Genomic DNA, 21,610 nt, shown 5'->3' on the forward strand with positions numbered 1-21,610 from the left:
TTTCTAAATGGAAATATTATATCATTTTAAAAAAGATGAAGCATGATCATTTTAAAAAAATTGAAGCAAACCACATAGTTGTGTAAATATTACATATATTATATATTGATTTTATAATAAATTTTGAACATTTTATATTTATTTTATAATAAATGTTATTTTTTCGATATTTAATATGTAATATATATAACAAGTGAGAAAAATTAGACTAAAAACATTTGTTTGAAGATCATTTGAAATTTTTATACAGTTCTTTTTCTTTTAAACAGTATTTTATTATTATTAATTCAAGTAAAAAGAATTTATAAAATTATATATAAATATATTATATAATATTGTGTATATATGAATAACATTGTGTTTAACATTTCAATGAAAATATTGCATATATATACACACACATATATATATATATATATATATATATATATATGTATGTATGTATGTACTATATAACTACAAACACGTCAATGTAATTCACAATATGTTTCGTTATACCAATTTATCTCTTTTTTTGCGAATTCTCTTATTAATAACATGATTTATTTAAACAGTCGTCGAATTTATTCATAGCGATAGACTTTTTTGGTTGATCAAATAATTAAAATGCCTTTTCTTAGAAACGTGACCGACTTTTAATCTGTGTAGAATCTGAAAAATTATCTTATGGATTATTACGATACCAAAGTATCTATAAATTTCACAACTCGTTAAAATTTTATTATGAAAAATGTTACAGAAATATTATTAGATATCATTATATTATTAGAAATATCATTATATATATGTAGAAATTAATTAAGACAATTTCTATTTCTACTATTTAATCTTTATTATAATTGTAAAATATATAGAATATAATACATAATATACTTTTTTATAAACTTTAAATTAAATTTTAAAAATTTGTCTATTGGTTTATTGTCAATTGTTTTCTTTGTTAGAATTCGATAATTTACTCTTCATTAATTTTACCTAAATAGAAAAATAAAGAAATTTAATTAGTTATATTTCTATTAAATTATAAATATAATTTATTAGTAAAATACATAGTGTAATTATTATACCAATTTATTAATACAAAAGTCGAAAAATAAATATGAACAAATAAATTTAGACAAATCAACGCGCAAAAAAATTATGATATGTGTATGCATATATTTACAATTATTATTGATAATAAATTTTTTATTAAAAATTAATAATTTTATTAAATACTTACATTTTTTTTATAATTACTATATTTTCCCATTCTTTGTTTCAATTATGATTATGATGATCATGATCTTGATGATCATCTTGTATCGCTTCATATGTATTGAAAAATACTATACACCAAATGCAGAAAAATACTAATAGCACTAGACAAATTATAGAATTAAATCTGTCCCATCCGAAAACAATATGACGGACTGAATTAAATTGCTGTATATGCTCATTTGATTCTGATTCCATGTGACAAGTACAACTTCGATTGTCCGCCATCGTCTCAAATATTTCTATGTTATTCGACGACTGGTGAAATATTCAAGATCAGTGAAAATTCATGAAGATCACAATAAACAGATATCATTATGACGAATAAATTAGATTAGATTAGATAACATTTAGTGATAATTTCCAATTGGTTGCGATCGTAAAAAGTCGTCCATAGATATGCACTTATCTATTAAAGGAAGAAATAAGTTAAATTAATATCAAACTATACATATATCTTGATTTTAATTTAACTTATGTCCTCTTTGAATAGATAAGCAATATATATATATATATATATATATATATATATATATATATAAAGCAGATAAGCGATATATATATAGAGTATAGAGTATTCAGTTAAATTCTAGCATTAATATTTAATAGTAAAGTATAATCTTACGAAAAAAGAAAGAAACAAATATATATTTATTTATTTATAATTAAATATATAAATATAAATATATGTATATATATATATATATATATATATATATATATATACAGGGTGTAACTGAAAAAACGCCCACGGAGCAAACAGTCCTGATTAAAAATCGAGTCGAAAAGTCTTGAACCATTTTTTTCTATAATGCTTAATAAAGCGGTAATTATGGAATTATGCCAATAAGCACCAACCTTTAGACAGGCGCACGTCGGTGAGCTGCGCGCCTGGTAGTGTGCGTGAGCGCTCCGTCGCTACGGCGCTATGTCATGCCGCTATCGTGCAATATTCTTATGTATCGTAATAATACGAAAAAGTTTATTTTGCATTAAAAATCATATTTCTTCCATTAAAAACGTTTTCTTAAAGAAAATTTCGATAAGGAGGCTAAAGATCGGTGCTTATTGGCGTAACTTTATTCAATAATTACCGCTTCATTAAGCATTACAGAAAAAAATGGCTCAGGACTTTTCGACTTGATTTTTAATCAGAAATAACGCTATTTACTCCGTGGACGCTTTTTCAGTTATACTCTGTATGTATGTATATATATATATTTTTTTTTTCGTAAGATTATTACTATATTAAATATTAATGCTAGAATTTTACTCGATACACTATATTATATCTCTTAGTTAAATAAAAAAACTATATTAACTAATCTCGAAAGATATAATCCACAAAGATATATACAAAATATCTACAAAGATATGTATAAAAATATATATAAGAATATATATTATAATATTAGATTTTTTACAAAATATATATTAATTGATATAATTTATCATTCAAAAAAATTTCAATTTTTTAAAAATAATTATAAGCAACAATTTGTATTGTCATTATTAGATTTTTCCCACGCAAATAACCAATATCCGACAGCTGTTCCAACTCCGACGGCAATGCAAAACCAATAGTTGTACGTCATAAAAATAAACATAATAAAATAGCCAAGCACTACTTGAATCACGTGCAAAAACGTTTGAAAAAAATGCACTTTGGAGAACAATAATGCACTGTAATAAACATATAATAAATATTGTGCTAAAATTGTAACATTTTATAAAAATAATAAAGATTATATGCACATAGACACATACTTTCTAGATTCTCTTTGGTTCTTCCTAAGGAATGCCGTGCGCGCGAAAAGAGATTCGCTACAATACAAATATATATATGGTTTATTGCTCATTTATTTTATGTATAATTAATATTTCACTCACCGATAAGATTTTAGTGCTTCGTATATTGCAGTTAGGAGAATAATGCCAATGACGGAACTAATCATTCCTGACACATTATTTATGTGCCAGCCGTTAAACAGAATCGTCTCCGTGATGCCGCCATGGAATGTCATCTACAAGATGCACATTTATTGTAATTATGATAATCATACATGAAACAGGCACATAAATGCGAAGTAAAAATCTCAATTCTTACACCCTGCATCTTGTCTTAGAATATTACTGAGGTTTAAGAGCTAAAATGCACTTGTAAAATTGTCGCGTAACCTTATCAAATCGTAGATATCATATCGTATACTTATCACGGAAGTTAAACTGTTTATCGGACAAAAATATTTTAATATATATTTAAAAAATATTATTGTCATCATTTTATTAATTATCTATATTAAATTTATGATTAAACTTGTGGGATTAAACATTTATTACTAAATTCTCTTTGAGACAATTTCTAATTAATTATTATTAAACATAAATAATGATACATATATAATAATAATAATTTTAATTGCATATGGTGAAATATCATGCTAAAACAATATTATAATATTCAATATACACAATTTTGTAAAGAAAAATATTAAAAAAAGATTATTTACTCACCCCTAATAATAGCAAATTGTACAATTTGTATTATCTATTTTTAATTTTTGTTATGCACAAGAAAAAATTATATTTTCTCTTTCGCAAGGAATTATAAAAATTCGATATATTCAATCCAAATATTTGATTTTTATTAACTTCTTTTTTTATAAAAATCCTAAAGATGTCACCAGATGTGCATTATATAGTTTCTGATTAAGAAAAAAGAAATTTAAAATTATAACAAAACGTTAAAGATATATTAAAGATATATATTCTTGGTTTTTACTTTTTTTATTGTCCAATTTTTTAACATAATGTAAAGTCTTTATATATATACAAAAATTAATATAAAAAAGTTATCTCTTTCTAATGATGTTTATTGTAGAAGGTTCTCACGACGATAAATAGCAGTCGAAAGTTGCCCAGAATGCATATTGTAATATCTTATGCAACATGTGTCTAAAGAATTTCCGAAACATGTAATTCCATTCTGTATTAATAGTAAATTCGATCGATTTTATATCGTGAAAAGCAATTCGATTATTAATAAATTCGCATTTCATACGTCACTGATGCTTTTATGAACATTTTCCCGACTAAGATTCAAGTTTTAAATTGCAACGTCATCATGATACATGTTGGCACTGCTCGTGGTTACATACGCCGGACGAAATCGACGAATGGATTCGGTTCGTGCCGCGACTACACATGATATCGCCGGCGAGCTAAATCCCTCCTGGCTCCCGGTCGTGAAGGGCCAAAGAGTTCTGGATGTTAAGTAAATCGATTTCTCCCCTTTCTCTCTCTCCAGTTTTCTCCCCCAAGTGCATACGCCACTACCATCGCCACCCCTTACCGCCCGGCGATCAGCCAAGATGCCTACCCTGCGTGAACGAGACGGGCGCAACCTGTAGCTGATCCTGACCGGCGCGCCTCTCTGCGTCCGGAAATTCAGCCACGCTCGATCCTCGAAGCGCTTCCACTTCTCAGTGCCATTCCTACCGTGCGGCCGTTTACGTCGTTAACTTCTTGCCGAGGAAAACCCCGGCCTGCCGACGTGCGCGACGTGCGGATCACCGTCGAAGACGACGGCGATGCGCGTCGGATGCGGGTGCATCATCGTTGTAGCGAGGAACAGATCGCGCGCAGAGCGTCGCGACGCAGCCTCTGGGGATGATTGCGAGGGCTGCCGGCATTCCGGGAGTTTTCATGGTGAAACTTCAATGTTGACAATACAGCGATCGCAAGCTTAATGAGTTGATCACTTATGGCAACAGAGTGTCAAAAATGTGTCGATACTATCGAGGAACGAGGCAACGGCTGGATCGCGAGTGAGAAAAAACTGCGTTCGTTGAGGAAGAATGTGTAACGACGTTTTGTAATTAACCGCGATGAATAACGACCCTGGCGAGAGATTTCTCCTCAAAACGGATGTCGGATTGCTCTAATTGATGTAGGACGTAAGAGAAAGGTAAGCGCTTCTTTTTTTCTTTTCTTTACGTCAATTTAATGATACAAATGAAACTAATAATTATAGTTATCACAATTACATATGCCAGTTGTATTATATAGAAAATTAGAACATTTGTATTGCGATATGTTACGCAAAAGCAATAAACGTTTAGAAAATAATCAATTAATAATTAAAATATTATTATGGACTTTGAATTATTGGTATTTAACACTTTCAGATTTATTAGCATTCTTATTCAGACGTATCTTTTGCTAAAGAGTCAATATTCTATTGCGAGATACACTGTTTATCGCATCTTCTTAAACATCTATATATGACCTTAAATGTATAACGTCTGCTTGCATTTATATACTCTAGTCTTCTAAAATTAATAATTTTTGTTTATTTTTGCTCGCTTATTGTTATATCGTTTTTTTCCCGAATGTTTGTTAAAAATTTTATAATAAAAGAATAACAATATATCTTTAAATGAAGTATTTATTGATTATGTATGCGTGTACTGCATAATGCAATTTTAAAAAACAATAAATAAGTTTATGCAAGTGAAAAATACAAATTATAATATAATTGACATATTCTATAGATATTTAAATAGAAAAAAATTGTATAATATATATATTTTATGTATAATATATATATTTTATATAATAATATTTAGATAATTTTAATATATTATTATATAAAAGCAAAAAAAATATTGAAAGAGGCATGCTTATTTCTTCAAATATTAATTAATTTTCTAATTCTTAAAAACTGCGTAAGTAATGCATGAACAAATATAGCATAAACTTTTTTGATCATTCGATATTGTAGTAATAATTTTGATCCTATGTTATGTAATTTGTTTCATAATTCTATTTATTTTTTTTAAAAGAATTATAAATATATTTATAAAAAAGATTCAGAAAATCGTTAACGCTTATTAACATTTATTTACATTTTATTTTAAAATTATATTTTTCTATATTATTTTGAAAAAGACATAATATTTTATACAATGCATTACTAAACAAAACAATTTTCTAACACAAGAGTTTACGTAACAAGTTGGATGAATACTATTATAGTTGCGTACGCATGTCTGTAATAAACATTAACATAAGTCAAATGCCTTTAAATTCTGCGTAATTTTTGACACAGTACTATACATCCATTTATAATAATAATTAATTATAATTTTAGTACTCGTTTTGGTAATCTCATTCTTTATTTGTGTAACTGTTCGACAAAAATAAGTGTCATTTATATATCATATTTGTAGAAATTCTATATTGAAGAAATTGTTGAAATACACGTGATTCTAAAATATAATTTTACAAATTTATAATAAACAGTTTCTCAAATAATTGCAGAATGTTTTTCTTTGCGTAAATCGAAGTACAATTTCCATAATTTGTGGTTTTATATGTTATATATTGAATCGTTAAAACTTTAATCCAAATATTAATAAAGTTTTAATGATTCAATATATAACATATGAAATCACAAATTATGAAAATTGTACTTCGATATTTACGCAAAGAAGAACATAGTTAATAAATAAGAAAAATAATACAAATGATACTTCACTATAATTTAAAAAACTATAGTAAAGAGCATATAAATGCAATGTTCATCAAAATTATAAAGACAAATTCTAAAATGTTTTATTATAAATATTCTTTTTACTTTTTTTATTCACTTCTTCTTGTTAAGAATAGATATTTATTCTGAAAGTATTGATCCAACAATGAAGCTTGACAAGAATAACTCTTTTGCCTCTGTTGCAATATCTTTTTCGAAACAACTTTATTAAACTTACGAGTGAAAATTAGAAATTATAATCAAGTGTACTCAATTATGTTGCAGATTTAAGTTGGTTGAACTGTATCGGACTTTCCACAAAGAGAAATATATTAGCGTCGTGTTCACAACTAGTCAACGACATCAGATATGGAATAAAAGACTGATTAATTACTGTCTATAATTTGTAAAAAAATACATCACATCTACATATTGCGAGCTTCTTAACATATAATTATATTACATTGTGTACGGAGATACATATATTTGATTCCGAAAAAACAAGACTTCCGAATAGCAACCTCATAATAGATCTTTCTATTTTCAATCAAGATAGGATCACGTATAAAGAAAGTATTTGGAGACTTAATTTTTATTAGTTAGTGCACTACCTCAGTAACGGCAAGTATATTTTATTGCACTTGCCAGACCACATCACATTCGTCGACCATTTTTATATATGAAACCTCCCACATATTGACGGAGTTAATTATTTATGTCGCAAACGCAACATATCGCAATATTGGGACCAATGCTATTGATAAAATGTTTGTGTATGTACAGACTTAAATGTGCCGACATAAAGCCTTAACTGAGAGCTACGATTAGTGAAAATAGCTCGATATAATTTTCGACATAAGCATTACATCCAGCATAAGAAAAGAGCGATCGATATTGTCATAGAAAAGAAATATCTAAAGATGCCAGAAAAGGTCTACGATTTCTACGTTTATTTTCTTAAGTGTACAATGTAAAAATAATTATAAGGCGCCAATCATTAGTGCAATCTCAAGATATGTCACTTGACGAACAGAGCATATCGAGAAACAGAAGAAGAAGATTCTTCCACGCGTAGTTCCGACTTTGCCGAATGAAAAGTCGGCTGAAAATAGAAACGAGGATAGACAAGTAGAAATAAAATGCCGAAAGGAAGTTCAGGAAAGGATAGCAGCGAGAATATCCAACTGGAGCCCCTATCTAGGGCCTCTAGGCAAAACGAATCTGCCGACACCACAGAAGACGCAAAAGCACCGCTAAGACAGACAAGAAAAACATGTGATTTAGGTATGTATAACATGCATTATTTTGTTAAGTCTCGTTAAATTTTCGCATGTAAATATTTTAAAGTATGTATATGTTCGATATGTTTATGTAAAATATATTACGTATAAAAAAATGTTTATACGTGATATCTATCAAAACTGACGAAAAGTTGGTTTTTAATGAGGCAACAAGTAAAAAGCATAGAATATATTTCATCGATAAGTTGCAAAATTTTCGAGAAAAATTATTAATTTAAAAATTGTATGTCTATGTGTATGTACGTTTTATATTTGATTATACAGAGTATATATCGGCTCGCATGATTTGCCGTACTTATTTATGTAAATCGTGTTCTTGGCTCACGTGACTTCAGTGACTATATTATTCAAATTTGATAAATTCTGAATATATATGAATATTGCTTAGAAAGATGTTTGAGATAGTTCTCTTTTGATGCTCTCGCGTGTCCACTTAAACTTGCATGTATTCAAATTCGCAAATTGATGCTCTTCGTGATTTCCTCTCGCTATGTAAAATTTTCAAAATTAACTTCTGAAAATCTAAAGATAGATATTATCAAAACGGAAGAAAGGCGTTGGATTTGCGCGCGTGTGTGTGTGTATGTGTGTTGTAATTTAATATATCTTAATTTTTTTCTTTTACTTATTGCTCGCTTGTTTAATTAATTATTGGAAGTTGTACTACGCAGTAGTAATATTTTAAAGTAACTGGGAAAAATATCGACGTTTATATAAAATGTCGATTTTTTCGGAACACGTAACTTCGACGAACATGTTCCAACCAGAAAGTTCATGAATGTTTCAACGTGTTTCGTCTCGGAACCGTCGCGGAACCCGCTTGACCAAATACAAAATATATTTTGAAGCAGGCTCTACTATGTTGAATAATTTATTATTTAAATAATTTACTTTGTAAAACATCTATTTTTTTACAATTGAAAAATTTCATCGGAAGGAAACAGCGAGAACGAAACCTCAAGGGGTCATAAGTTCAAAAGTTCAGCTGTTTATAGACACTCTATTCCCGTCAATATTCATCAATCTTTAAATTTTAGTCTGCATATTATTAGCTTTTAAACTTTGGTAGATATTTTCGTAAATGTATCGTTTTAGAAATGTCATTCATACATAACGTTTAATTTGTTAATTTAAAAAATTAATTCCCTTATATTTTAATCACGTTGATAAATTCTTTATCGTTCTGCTATGTTATGAAAGTTTAAGAGCTTATATTTTATTGTTCTTCTTTATTGGCTTCTTGACATAAATCTAAGAATTCTACAATAAAGTTCAGAATTTATAAGATTTTTAAAGGAGATAGAGTAATCAGTATATAGGGGAAGAAGTTACATTTTTATACTTTTAATTTTAAAGCTCATGTTAGTAATCTATTATGTAATAGAATTAATTAAATTAATTCAATCGATATTTTGCGTCTTTTTTACTACATTAAATCAATTCTAATTTGGTAAAAGACATATTATTTAATTTATACATATATTGTTTTTAAAAATTGATATTTTTCTGGAAATAAGTTATCCCTTTTTGAAAATCAAATTTTTAATTTCTATTAAAATTAAGTTGCCGTAGAACTCATCAAAAATATTTCTTTTCTCCAAATAAAAGTACAAATGTTATTTCAGTAGACTGAACATAATGTGATTATGAGAGGGGTTGCATAGAGAAGAGAAAATCGATACGATACCCCTCTAACAAATTCTGATCCATTCATTCTGGCCTTCAAGTTTGATCTCAAAAGAGTCAGATTTCGCATATAATGTATTATAATTATATATATTGTATTCGTTTTCTTCTTATATATTTAAAACTTTTTATACATTTACATTATCACAATTTAAAACGACAGATAAAAAAATTAAATCATATACATAATATTTTAATTATCGCACAATATTTCGACATATGTATTAAAATATAAATTAAAAAAAGTTATTTTATGAACATAATTGCTACTCTCTGAAAAATTACATTCTTTTAAAATTGAAATATTAATAATTGTTGAAAAAAACTTTTACCATAATTTGTGAATACATATACATATAATTCAGAATTTGTAGAATTTTTATATGCTGTAATGTTATAAGTAATATAATGTCATAAGTAATATGTATAATGTTTCTTTTGATCTAGGACACGATAAAGAAAGAAATGCTTATGTGCACCGTCACGAACTTTAAAATTGAGTTGGCCTAATAATTTTTTCCAGGATTTTAAAAAAGAAATGAAAAGGAAAGGTAGGAGTAATATTTTTGCTTCTCGAATATAAAATTTCTGTACTGCAATATTTTAAATATATAACGTAGTTTTATACTTTTTCTAATTTTACCATATAGCAATCGAATATTTATATTGCTTTTTTAATCGACATCAAACTCATCAAATCAGTATAATTCAGAAATAGTTCTTGTCTTCAAAGAAACTCTAAGAAGATTATTAGATCAGTGTCTAATGCAAATTTATAATATCGAGCGAATAAAAGTAACATCCACGCGTCGACCACGATTAACTACTTCCACAGCTGATATCAATATCATTCAGTGGACCACAAAGGGGTTGCAGAGGGTAAATCATGGATGGCGCCACTATGATGCCAAACCACCCTCGTCTGACGAGGACCAGCAAAACCACCCCCGCTACCAATGCAATCCGCCACCAGGGGGTTTGGAAAGTCGCCATTTCTGCCTAACTCTGCAGTAGCTATATCCCACGCTTTAATGCCAATGAAATGTCAAGGAATGTCGCGCGTTATAGACTCGCCGATGGTGTCGGGGTACTTGGTTCGGGTTTCGTAAGCTCGCGGACCGGCAGTTTCTCACGGTAGGATTGACGCAGTTACATTGCCGGCGATAGTGTTACATGGAGTCCTGATTCCGGTCGTGTTTGATACGTCAGAAACGCCTGCGTTACGCACGAATCAGAGCATCCACGCCAATTAAGTCCCGTGAATTTACGGCGGCTTACGCGCCGCTACCTGTGTTTTGCCCCTTGGTGTTGCTCCCCTGGATCTCGCGCGTTCGTGTCCCGCGCGCGTTATGGCTCATCGATAGAGGATTGAGATTATCAATTGCGATCCGATTAAAAGTTGCATTTAAAAAAAGGTGAACGCGGCCAAACTCGATCACGTTACTCCACTTTATTGACACGACGATCGGATTTTCCGATAGCAAACTTCCTAAGTTTTGAAGCGATCATAATTGATGCAATTCGAACAACTACAACAGCACTACGCGATCCGAGTTATTTATCGGTGAATTAAATTTTTAACGCCGTCCATCACAATCAAAATTCTCGATCATCGAGCCTTTAAGGTCCAGTGGCGAGAGCTCAATTAAGGGAGAAGCTGTGAGACGACGATCAAGCGTCCACACGAATACTGGCTGAACAGAGAGAGCCGCTTATAAAAGTCGCCTATGCCTCAAAAGACGGTCAGGTAAAAGAACACGTTCATCGGAGACCGCCGCCGAATCGATTCGCCATGAGCGAGCAGGATGTGGATGATGTTGCCTTTCTGACAGGTGAGATCTCCTTATCCAGATGGCTAGCTGGGAATTAGAATGCGATGCTTTTTAACGTGTCCGTCGTCGAGGCACTCTTTGATGCTTTTAACGCGCATGTGTTACACTCAGACAATTCCTTTTCCATAAGAATAGCTCGACTAGGTGGCCGACTTACAACCTTCTGGACTGTGAATAGGCTATACGAGAAACACGTGCGCACGATCAATAAGAAGCTTCCTATGATCTCTCGAATTAAAGCGCGCCCGCCTCGTTCTCACCCACGCGCTTATATCACTACCTTCGGGGTTGACAGGTTTTGTTATTGATACAATGTGCAAAAGATTGATAATATTGTTTGATGATTGTATTGTATGTATGCCTGTATGTGTGCGTGACTATGTAATAAAATATTGCAAAAGTACACACATATAAAAATTATATATATATATATATATATATATATATATATATATATGTATATGTACACATAAAATTTCCACTTTAAATGATTCATTCTTCTTTTAAGCAAGTTCATTTTTAAAAAACTACAATTTCCAATATATAACAACTGAATTATTTTATAGAAGAAACAAAAGAATATTATTTATCAGAATATTCAAAAATACCACGCACTAAACATATTTATGATATAATTTTTTGACAGGCTATATAGAATATTAAAAAATTTATACATAAGAAATTACTTTTCTCTGTTCTTAAGATTTACAAAATTAAACTTATATTATTTTTAAAATAATTAACTCGTATAAAGGCAAATCTATATATAAATATATATATATATATATATATATATATATATTTATATTCGCCTTTAATTTATTGCAATACATAAAAAACTAATTTGAACAACAAGAAGTTTCTGAGAATATTTGCAAGGGGATAATATAATAAAATAAACTTCTTATATCTAAAATATGTAGATATAATATCGAATATATAATTTGTAATCGAATATATAATTCACTGTGTGTGTGTGTTTATACGTATATTTGCTCAATTTTAAATATTTTTAATAAATACTGAATTAGTTTATTTTAAATCATTTTAAATATAAATATAAAACTATAAAAAATATAATACGTTGAAAGTATTGCCTATCTAGTTCTCATAGAAATCAAGTCAAGTGCATTAACATTATTATACATAATCGTGTAGCAACCTGATTTCAGGTCAAGACTGTAGCTGCGAGAGAATCAAACTTATAAAGTCAAAGATATTAGATATTTTAAGATCTGCGATATAAATTATAATTCGATTATAATTTATAAAATGATATAAACCGAGTTCTATGCAGATAAAAGTAATTATTTTTTAAATATAGAGTACATAATACAAAACAATTAAACATTAATACTATATTAAATTATTTATCTATTGTATTTATTATTTTGATCTATGCAGAAATAACATGTGTTAATAAATAGAATTCTAATAAATAAAAATTATCAAATTATATGTATATCAACAACAACTTGTAAAATTTATCCTCTCAATTATTATAGATAAAATCACTATAATCTTAATTATATAGATAAAATCATCTATCTCAATTATATAGATAAAATTACTATAAACAACATAACGAATGTATGTATGATACAATAATGCAACAGCGGTGATCCTTTTCTTAGGAAATTCTTTGTTTCAGGAGATAGCAACGCAGGATTGCACAGACGTAATTTTTACGAGCGCGCGAATGAAGTCGTTAGGTGTTCTGAAAGAAAGACTTACTGTGTACTTTGTATCTGCTGCTTAGTACTTCTCGTTACGTCACTCATCATCGCTTTAGCACCTTTACGAAATGGTATTTAAATGTCAAACCTTCGTTTTAACATTATATTCAAATGTTATTTATAAATTTAATTTGTAAAAAATCGTATTTGTTACATTTATTATACAAATTATTAATTTTTTTTAGGCTGCATCTGTCCCGAAGAAGAGTCCAATAAAACTATAGCTGATGAAATAGATGCTGTGCCTCGAATGGAGAATGGAGAGGTATTATCGATTCGATATATTATCACATAAAAACATTAATAATAATAATATTAAAAACTCAAAAACTATATAGATTTTATTCCACACATTTTAGTAAAATTGCTTTATTAATTAAAGGATTATTGAAAAATTGTAGTCGACCAAACTAGCCAAAAAATTGAGTTTATTAATACGACGTTTCGACATCGTTGTCTTACATGTTTACCATTAGTGCTTGCCTTCTGATTATTATTACAGCGTGTATACTTGATAAGGACCACAACCATATGATCGAAACGTCGTACTAATAAACTCAATTTTTTGGCTAGTTTGGTCGACTACAATTTTTCAATGATCCTTTGATTATTCGACTAGCGATATTAAATTATTTACAATTTTTATTAATTAAATTATTCACATTTAACTTTGTTTAATTTATAAATACTGACTTTTTTATCATATTAGCTATAAATTAATTGGTTAATAAATTTTTTTTTAAATTCATATATTTACAAGTATAAAAATTAAAGAGTTTAAAATATTAGATTTAAATATGTAAAAATGAGGCAAACATATATAATACGATGTAGTATGACGGAAAATCAATCAACAGATATAGTTATGACATTATGTATCTCTCTCTTTCTGTGTTTATTGTCATTATTACTGTTAGTGTATTTATTTATATATTACTGTTTAGTATCATTTATTTATTTCATAATAACTTATTCAAGATAGCGCACGCAGATTATCGAATACAATGAGAAATCTTGCAGGTGTTTCCATGGGATAACATAAGGTTACCTTTATTCGCACATCCTACTAGGTACAATATTACAATGCATCCAAATCTCACCACCTTAGAATTTAGAGGTAAATGTAAATAGTTTTATATGTTTAAATGCAAAGTGAAATAAATTTTCCTTCTTATTTTATTTAATAAATTTTTCATTTTTATTTGCAGGACGAGTCACAATCGAATTCTATGTCGATGAAGAGACCAAATTTATTGTCTTCCATTGTAAAAATTTGACAATAAAAGAACAAGTAAGTCATAATTGAAAGCTGATGTTACCAATGTTTGCTCTTATTTTAAATTTTTGAGAATCTGCTTTTAGATAGTCAAAGATGGCCAGGAAGAAATGAAAATTGCGAAATTACTCGAATACCCAAAGCGTGAACAGCTGTATCTGGAATTGGAGGACAAGTTTCGAAAAAAAAATAATTATACGTTATTTCTGAGTTTTAATTCAACGCTGAATTCCACTGAATTTAAAGGGTTCTATGTAAGCAGCTATCTTACTCCTGAGAAAGAACAAAGGTAATTGCGAAATTAATTATTCTCTTTCTCGAATATTGTAAATACATTTTTCGAGATATATAATATATTTAATTAACTAATAATTAAGCTAAATTCCTGAATATTTTTTTCAATTTCTAGATATTTGGCCACAACTTATTTCGTACCGACATATGCGCGCATGGCCTTTCCATGTTTCGACGAGCCACAATTTAAAGCCAAATTTAAGATATCGATATACAGGGATAGATTCCATATTTCATTATGCAACATGCCAGTGATAAATACTGAGGAGGCCGGATTTTACTTGGGCACAAATCTTGTAAGTGTGCAGTTTTGTTGTATAACGATGCAATTTAATGCACAAGCCACGTAATTAGCATTTTGAAAGTGTTATTAACTTTTTTTACTGCCAATCATAAATAATTCACGTCATATTGCAATTATGATATTGCCTGCGAGTGACTGCATTTGCATCAACCTGATCTAGAATAATACTGTTTCTCAGTTACGCGACGACTTTCAAGAATCCGTAGAGATGTCAACGTACTTGGTGGCCTTTGTGGTATGTGACTTCGAAAGAGCTTTCGAATTAACCAAGAGAAATACATCTGTGAGTGTATACGCCGCATCGCATATACTTCCACAAACAAAATATGCCATGATTACTGCCGCTCGTATTATGGATTACTTTGAATCTTTCTTTGGCATACCTTATCCTTTGCCAAAGCAAGGTATATAAAACTCAAAGCATAAAGTATATATAAATAAGTATAATAAAAAACATAAAGTTATTTAAAAATTATTTGTATTGCTTTTTTTATAATATATCACGTTTAAAAAGGATGCTTTCCCTTTTTTTATCTTTAATTTATTATCATTATTATTATAATTATCATCATCATTTTATTATTAGATCTGATAGCAATTCCCGACTTTGTGCCTATTGCTATGGAAAATTGGGGCCTAATCATGTTTCGAGAATCATTCTTGATGTATGATCCACATGAAACATCTACCGAAATACAAGAACGTATGACCGTCCTTATGGCTCACGAATTAGCTCACCAATGGTTTGGCAATCTCGTCACGATGAAATGGTGGAATGATATCTGGTTGAACGAAGGAGCAGCGACCTTCTTCGAATATAAAGGCGTGAATCACATCTTGCCCGAATGGAGCATGATGGATTTACTCATTTTATACAAAACGCAACGAGCACTCGAACTCGATGCTCTAGCTAACAGTCATCCAATAAGCGTGCCCGTTGAAAATCCTATCGACATAGAAAGCATATTCGATGCAGTTAGCTATTATAAAGGCGCTTCAATACTTTACATGCTAGAAGGAGTTTTATGTGAGAGTGTTTTCAAACGTGGCTTAAACGATTATCTAAATTTACACGCATACGGAAATACAGACACCAACGATCTGTGGGCGGTTTTCACAAAACATACGAAGAATGCATCTACTACTACTGAGCTCGATATAAAAGTAAGGACATATGTAAGGAATATTATTACGTCGTATACACACGATTTCATTGCGCATATTTAATAAAATTAAAAAAATATCGACAGACAATAATGAACACTTGGACTCAACAAATGGGCTTTCCTCTTGTAAATATCATTCGTGATGGCGATACTATCACGGCGACTCAGAAGAGATTCCTCACTTCACCACGAGACAACAGAACAAACATCTTGCAGCCCAAGTCACCCTTTGACTATAAGTGGTATGTTCCGTTGAATTGCTATACAAACAAAGAGCCTCCGGATCACCTGGAAGCGTGGATGAATATGACCAACGGTAATATATACAGAACGATTATGTCAAAATTATGCATTATATATTTATTCGGTGTCATGTAATATTTATTCATTATTATATATTTATTCAATATAAAATATATCATTTTGACAAAGAAATTAAAATAGATGTCTATTTTAATTAGCGTCTTTCGAAATACCGAGCGACGTCGATTACATCAAGTGCAACATCAACCAAACAGGCTTTTATCGAGTTAATTATCCAAAGGAGATGTGGCTGTCGATAATTAAGACTTTATTGAAGAATCATACCAAATTTAGTCCGGCGGATAGAGCGAGTCTCATCGACGACGCGTTTGCGCTTTGCGATGCGGGTGAGCTCGATGCTTCAATCCCGCTGGAACTTTCACTTTATCTTATCAATGAAACAGATTACGCACCGTGGGAGACAGCGCTTCGATATTTAAGTTTTTGGAAGAAAAGATTAGGGGAGAGCGAAGCATACAAGAGATATATATTATTCTTTAAACAGCTGTTAGGTCCGATTACGAGATTTATCGGCTGGAAAGATGAAGGATCTCATTTAAAAAAGTTGGTATAGCATTTAAACATATCTGTTTACATATATCCAATAGCTAATGCATTAAACAAAACAATTTCAAATTAATTTATTATATTAATGTAGATTATTAAGAATCACTGTAATGAAATCCGCTATCGAACTAGAGATGGAAGATGTTGTGAAATCTGCAAAGAGTCTTTTTAAAGACTGGATATCGAAAGGCAAATCTATCGCACCCAATATACGTAATATCGTTTATATGGCAGGTAAAAAAATATTTATATGATTTACAGGAAATATTTATAACGTGATTATAATTATAGAAACATAAAGCACAATGAAAATGAATTTGTAGGTGTCAAATTTGGAAAAGAAGCTGATTGGCGATATTGCTGGGAAATTTATCTTAAGACACAAATTCAAAGTGAAAAGCTAATGATGTTGCAAGCTTTAGGTGCTACCATGGATCCTTGGCTACTCAAACTTTATCTTCGCTTTTCACTGAATCGAAATCTGATTAAGGCGCAAGATGTTAATACTATCATAACTTCTGTTGCTGGCAATCCGCACGGACATTATCTCGCCTGGCGACATATTAAAGCCTATTGGCCGCAAATAGAAGATTTATACGTAAATGAATCGCTGTCGATAAGCGATCTCATACGTAACGTTGTTCCCGACTATTTTATCACGGAATATGATTATCGCGAAGTAAGAGAATTTTTTAAAAAATTATTTTTCTAAAAAAAAGAAACAAATCAATCAATGCTTGTTTTCTTAAAATTCTCGCATTATCATTAAAAATATCTTGTTATTTCTCAGGTCTCGGACTTCTTCAAACAACATGACGTCCGCAGTGGTAAACGCGCCCTGCAACAGAGCTTAGAAATGGTAAAGTTTAACATCCACTGGGTGAAAATAAATGCGAAAAGTGTGAATGATTGGCTCATGAAATACTTCGCCGAACCGAATGTGAGTTAACCTTTGCTCGTTGGAAATGGAACAAAAATGAATCGCAACGAGCATTCAGCCATTATGCCACTATGGCCAATTTTTCTACTCGTTCTTATTTGTACGTGAGATACCCCTAAGATATACGTGATACAGCCTACGAAAAGTAAGACTCTTGATATTTAGGAGATAAAAAGAATCTCAATCATCATCTTAGATATAAATTTGCAGATCAAAAGCCAACCGTTTCCGTCAGCTTCGTTATGGGATCGTCCTCCTCAGGCAAAGCATAAAACTTAAAGGGCGACAATTCTTAAATGAAAACAAATTGTTTTCCTTGAAAAGATATCCTCGTTACTGTACAAAACTCATTATCATAATTTGCCTGTTCCGAGGAAGGGTCCCTTAACGAGCATAAATAAAGCCGAATTGTTTATATGTAATACATTATACACCGATTTATATATACGCACTTTCGAAAGTATTTATTTATCGTGCACGCAGCGCGTGCCGATCGGATCACTAACAATAAGTATAAAACGAGATAATGAAAGCGGAAACCTCGTTGTTCCTAGGGTAGTCGTTGACCTAACGTTCGGCAAATAAGGGCTAACGACGTACGCCTATTGACATTATAAACATAAACTTTAGTCTCCCAAGTCTACTATATTTTATTATAACAAAGAGCAAACAAATGAAGTAATATCATCTTCACGTAATGTCTAAACTCCATTCCTATGAACCATCCAATAAATTATTACTTTAACAGGGAGAGTTGAGCTTGCGACAAATTTGTCGAAGAAAACGCTAATTATACGGCTTTATTTACGGCCCATAGATAAGTAAAATTGCAGTAAAACTGTAAGTGTAAAACTTGCGATATTGCAGGCGTGTTTATATAGAAATAATAGAATTATCATGAGTGTACGAGCGATCGTTTCACATGTCTAAGTAGCATATCAATGTACGGCAAAGAGGCGTGATACGCTAAATTGCTCGGGTCTGTGCCTGTGTCTCACAAGCACCGTCCAAAGAAAATCGAGACAAGACGACGTTAAAGGAAAATCCAGCCGCGAGTCATATGGATGTATATACGAATTAAATGTGAAAAAGAGATTGATGTACTCCGTGAGTGTCGCGTATTCGTGTTTATTAGAGAGTTGCTGAAGGCGCAGGATACGTCTCGTGTGGAGTTGAGTGTTCTCCACGCGAAGTAGCATAAAAATAGAAAATTGGATATTTTATTATGAAAAAGTGAATAAATTTGTATAATCTAAACAACGCTTTATATATGTATGGTGTGCATTAGTATAAGAGAGACGTATGTGCTATGTTTGATGGACTACTTTGTAAAGAATCTAGCTGCTGACGCAAAACTTATCCGAGAATTCTTAAACATCACCGTTTTTAGCATTTCATATTAAAAAATACTTATTGGTTAACGATAATATATCTTAATTTAAATTAAATCGTGTATAAATTGTGCAATACAATTGGTGCCCGAAGCAATTAAGTTTCTATTATATTTCGATCCGCTTATCGTTTTTTAATCGTACAATTAACTGCTTGGACAATAAACGCCGGAAAATAGTGAGATATATTAACGAATATTTAGCTATAGTTATAATTGCTTTAATGATAAATTGATTTAACGTTTTATGATTAAGGCTTAGAAATCTAGGTGTCTATTGTATTGTATAAAAATGGACGCATATACGAATACACAAAGACGCGAGGAGACTGCAAAGTATTTAACAATTATACAGAGAGAGCAAAGCCGAAATGAATTCCTGCTCCGAACGTCAAATTGCCCGTAAATATTCTCATATATAATGTTCATTTTTATTTTTCTAATATTTCTTATTGCTGTTAGAAAAATTATTCTTATAGTATTGTAAACATTTAGGTAATGATGCACTTTGTTAATTAAATAAAACACATTTTATTATTCATCGTCACGTTTGAACACAACGTAGAACACGATGTATTTCAATATTTTCTTACAATGAGTCTTTACTGCCATTCGTGCTTGCCATTATTATATCCACTAAAAATGGCATTTTCTCAATATTCAATACTTATAATTAATATTTTTCTTATTAGATCAATCTACTAAACGGCGCGTGTAATTCTACGTGTAATTCATTTACAAGATTTACAATTCCATGAGCTATGAGGGCACGTATCTATACCAATACATAGGTATACAACTTCCTAGGATGGAACAAAAATTTGTAAATAACGACATCATTAATCATTTTATTCCATTAAGTAGATTTTGATACACTCCAAACGGCGAATTAATGAATCGACGCACAATTAGATATCTTACGTGTAAATAGCGTATTTTTTCACTAAGGAATATTCTCTCTTGTTAAAAAGTTAACAAATGATAGTCGCTTCGAGATTTTTAGGGAAGCGTCTGTTCGCCGATTTATACGACTTGCAAATCGATTGGCCTATTTTACATTCTCATAGCATTCGAAAGTACTCATGTAATGTATACGTGATTTGTTCATAACTTACGTATTTACTAATCAAAATTACAACCGTTATTAGATCTAAATTATTTGGATTTAATAACGATATTTGAATATTATATATAAATATATATTTCGCAGTTTCTTAATTTGCATTGTCTTCAATCATTCGATTACTTAAAACAAAATCAATTAAATCGTTAAATTTTTTCTTTTATTTCATTTTGGATCTATTTTTAATTTATATTTAAATATATGTACTTTTACTTTTGTCGCATTCCTGCTTGTGAGTGAACATTCTGATGTGAACTGCTATTATTTAAATAGAATTAATATCTCTTTTAACATTTTTATTTTTTACATCTCTTTGTTAACATGTATCTCTTTATTCTTTATAGATTTTGGATCGGCTTTGATATAGTAACAACTTAAATTTTGACTTTTGCGCAATAATAACTCACTCACGTATTTACTAATCAGCCTTTTATAAAAGATTAATATTGAAGATTTTGAACTGAATTTGATGCAATATCAATTTTCTTAAATTTTGATTCGGAAGATAATGATTTGACTATAAGTATTGAGATCAAACAACACTTTACAAAAATTGACACTTGTATAGATAAGTGGCTGAAAAAAACTATTAATAAATGCAGAAATATTCCGTAAAATGTATTTGTTATTAAATATATTGTTTAAACATTTAATGCATTCGTTATGATTCATTAGTCTTACGTGAGTGAGTGATTTATCAAAACGGATAATGTCCATGAACACAAATGATATTTTATTTCTCGATAAGAAAAAAAATTAATTATATCAGATCCACGTATATGAGATAAAACAAAGAAAAAAACGTTATATCGAAAGACTGTACATATACCAGAATAATCAAGAGTATATACTTATGTATTTTACGAAATCACGATTACATCTTAAGAGAACGAGGTTGTCTT

General features: G+C 30.1%; 2 protein-coding genes across 6 annotated transcripts; one reads left to right on the plus strand and one right to left on the minus strand.

Annotated features, from left to right (window-relative positions):
* Positions 1–2,741: 2,741 nt before the first annotated feature.
* On the minus strand, positions 2,742–3,447 carry LOC105250455 (high affinity copper uptake protein 1). Its single transcript, XM_011256555.2, has 4 exons — positions 3,365–3,447; positions 3,148–3,281; positions 3,025–3,081; positions 2,742–2,940 (listed from the first exon to the last, which is right to left on the minus strand). Exons 1-4 carry the CDS (start codon positions 3,371–3,373, stop codon positions 2,742–2,744), a joined length of 399 nt encoding a protein of 132 aa, XP_011254857.1. The 5' UTR covers positions 3,374–3,447.
* Positions 3,448–4,740: 1,293 nt separating this feature from the next.
* On the plus strand, positions 4,741–20,854 carry LOC105250417 (endoplasmic reticulum aminopeptidase 1). Of its 5 annotated transcripts, none has more exons than XM_025406276.1 (15): positions 4,741–5,224; positions 7,076–8,074; positions 13,261–13,416; positions 13,531–13,610; positions 14,366–14,462; positions 14,554–14,636; positions 14,708–14,910; positions 15,031–15,211; positions 15,380–15,623; positions 15,806–16,383; positions 16,470–16,701; positions 16,847–17,252; positions 17,347–17,489; positions 17,579–17,934; positions 18,046–20,854. In XM_025406276.1, exons 2-15 carry the CDS (start codon positions 7,930–7,932, stop codon positions 18,202–18,204), a joined length of 3,063 nt encoding a protein of 1,020 aa, XP_025262061.1. In that variant the 5' UTR covers positions 4,741–5,224; positions 7,076–7,929; the 3' UTR covers positions 18,205–20,854. The 5 variants fall into 5 exon arrangements, with proteins under 5 accessions (XP_025262061.1, XP_025262067.1, XP_025262069.1 ...); XM_025406282.1 differs by having other exon boundaries at positions 13,264–13,416; XM_025406284.1 differs by lacking the exon at positions 4,741–5,224 and having other exon boundaries at positions 7,930–8,074; positions 15,398–15,623.
* Positions 20,855–21,610: the final 756 nt, after the last annotated feature.

Source organism: Camponotus floridanus, unplaced genomic scaffold (genome assembly GCF_003227725.1).
Source record: "Camponotus floridanus strain SB8 unplaced genomic scaffold, Cflo_v7.5 scaffold1, whole genome shotgun sequence".
NCBI classification, from domain to species: domain Eukaryota; kingdom Metazoa; phylum Arthropoda; class Insecta; order Hymenoptera; family Formicidae; genus Camponotus; species Camponotus floridanus.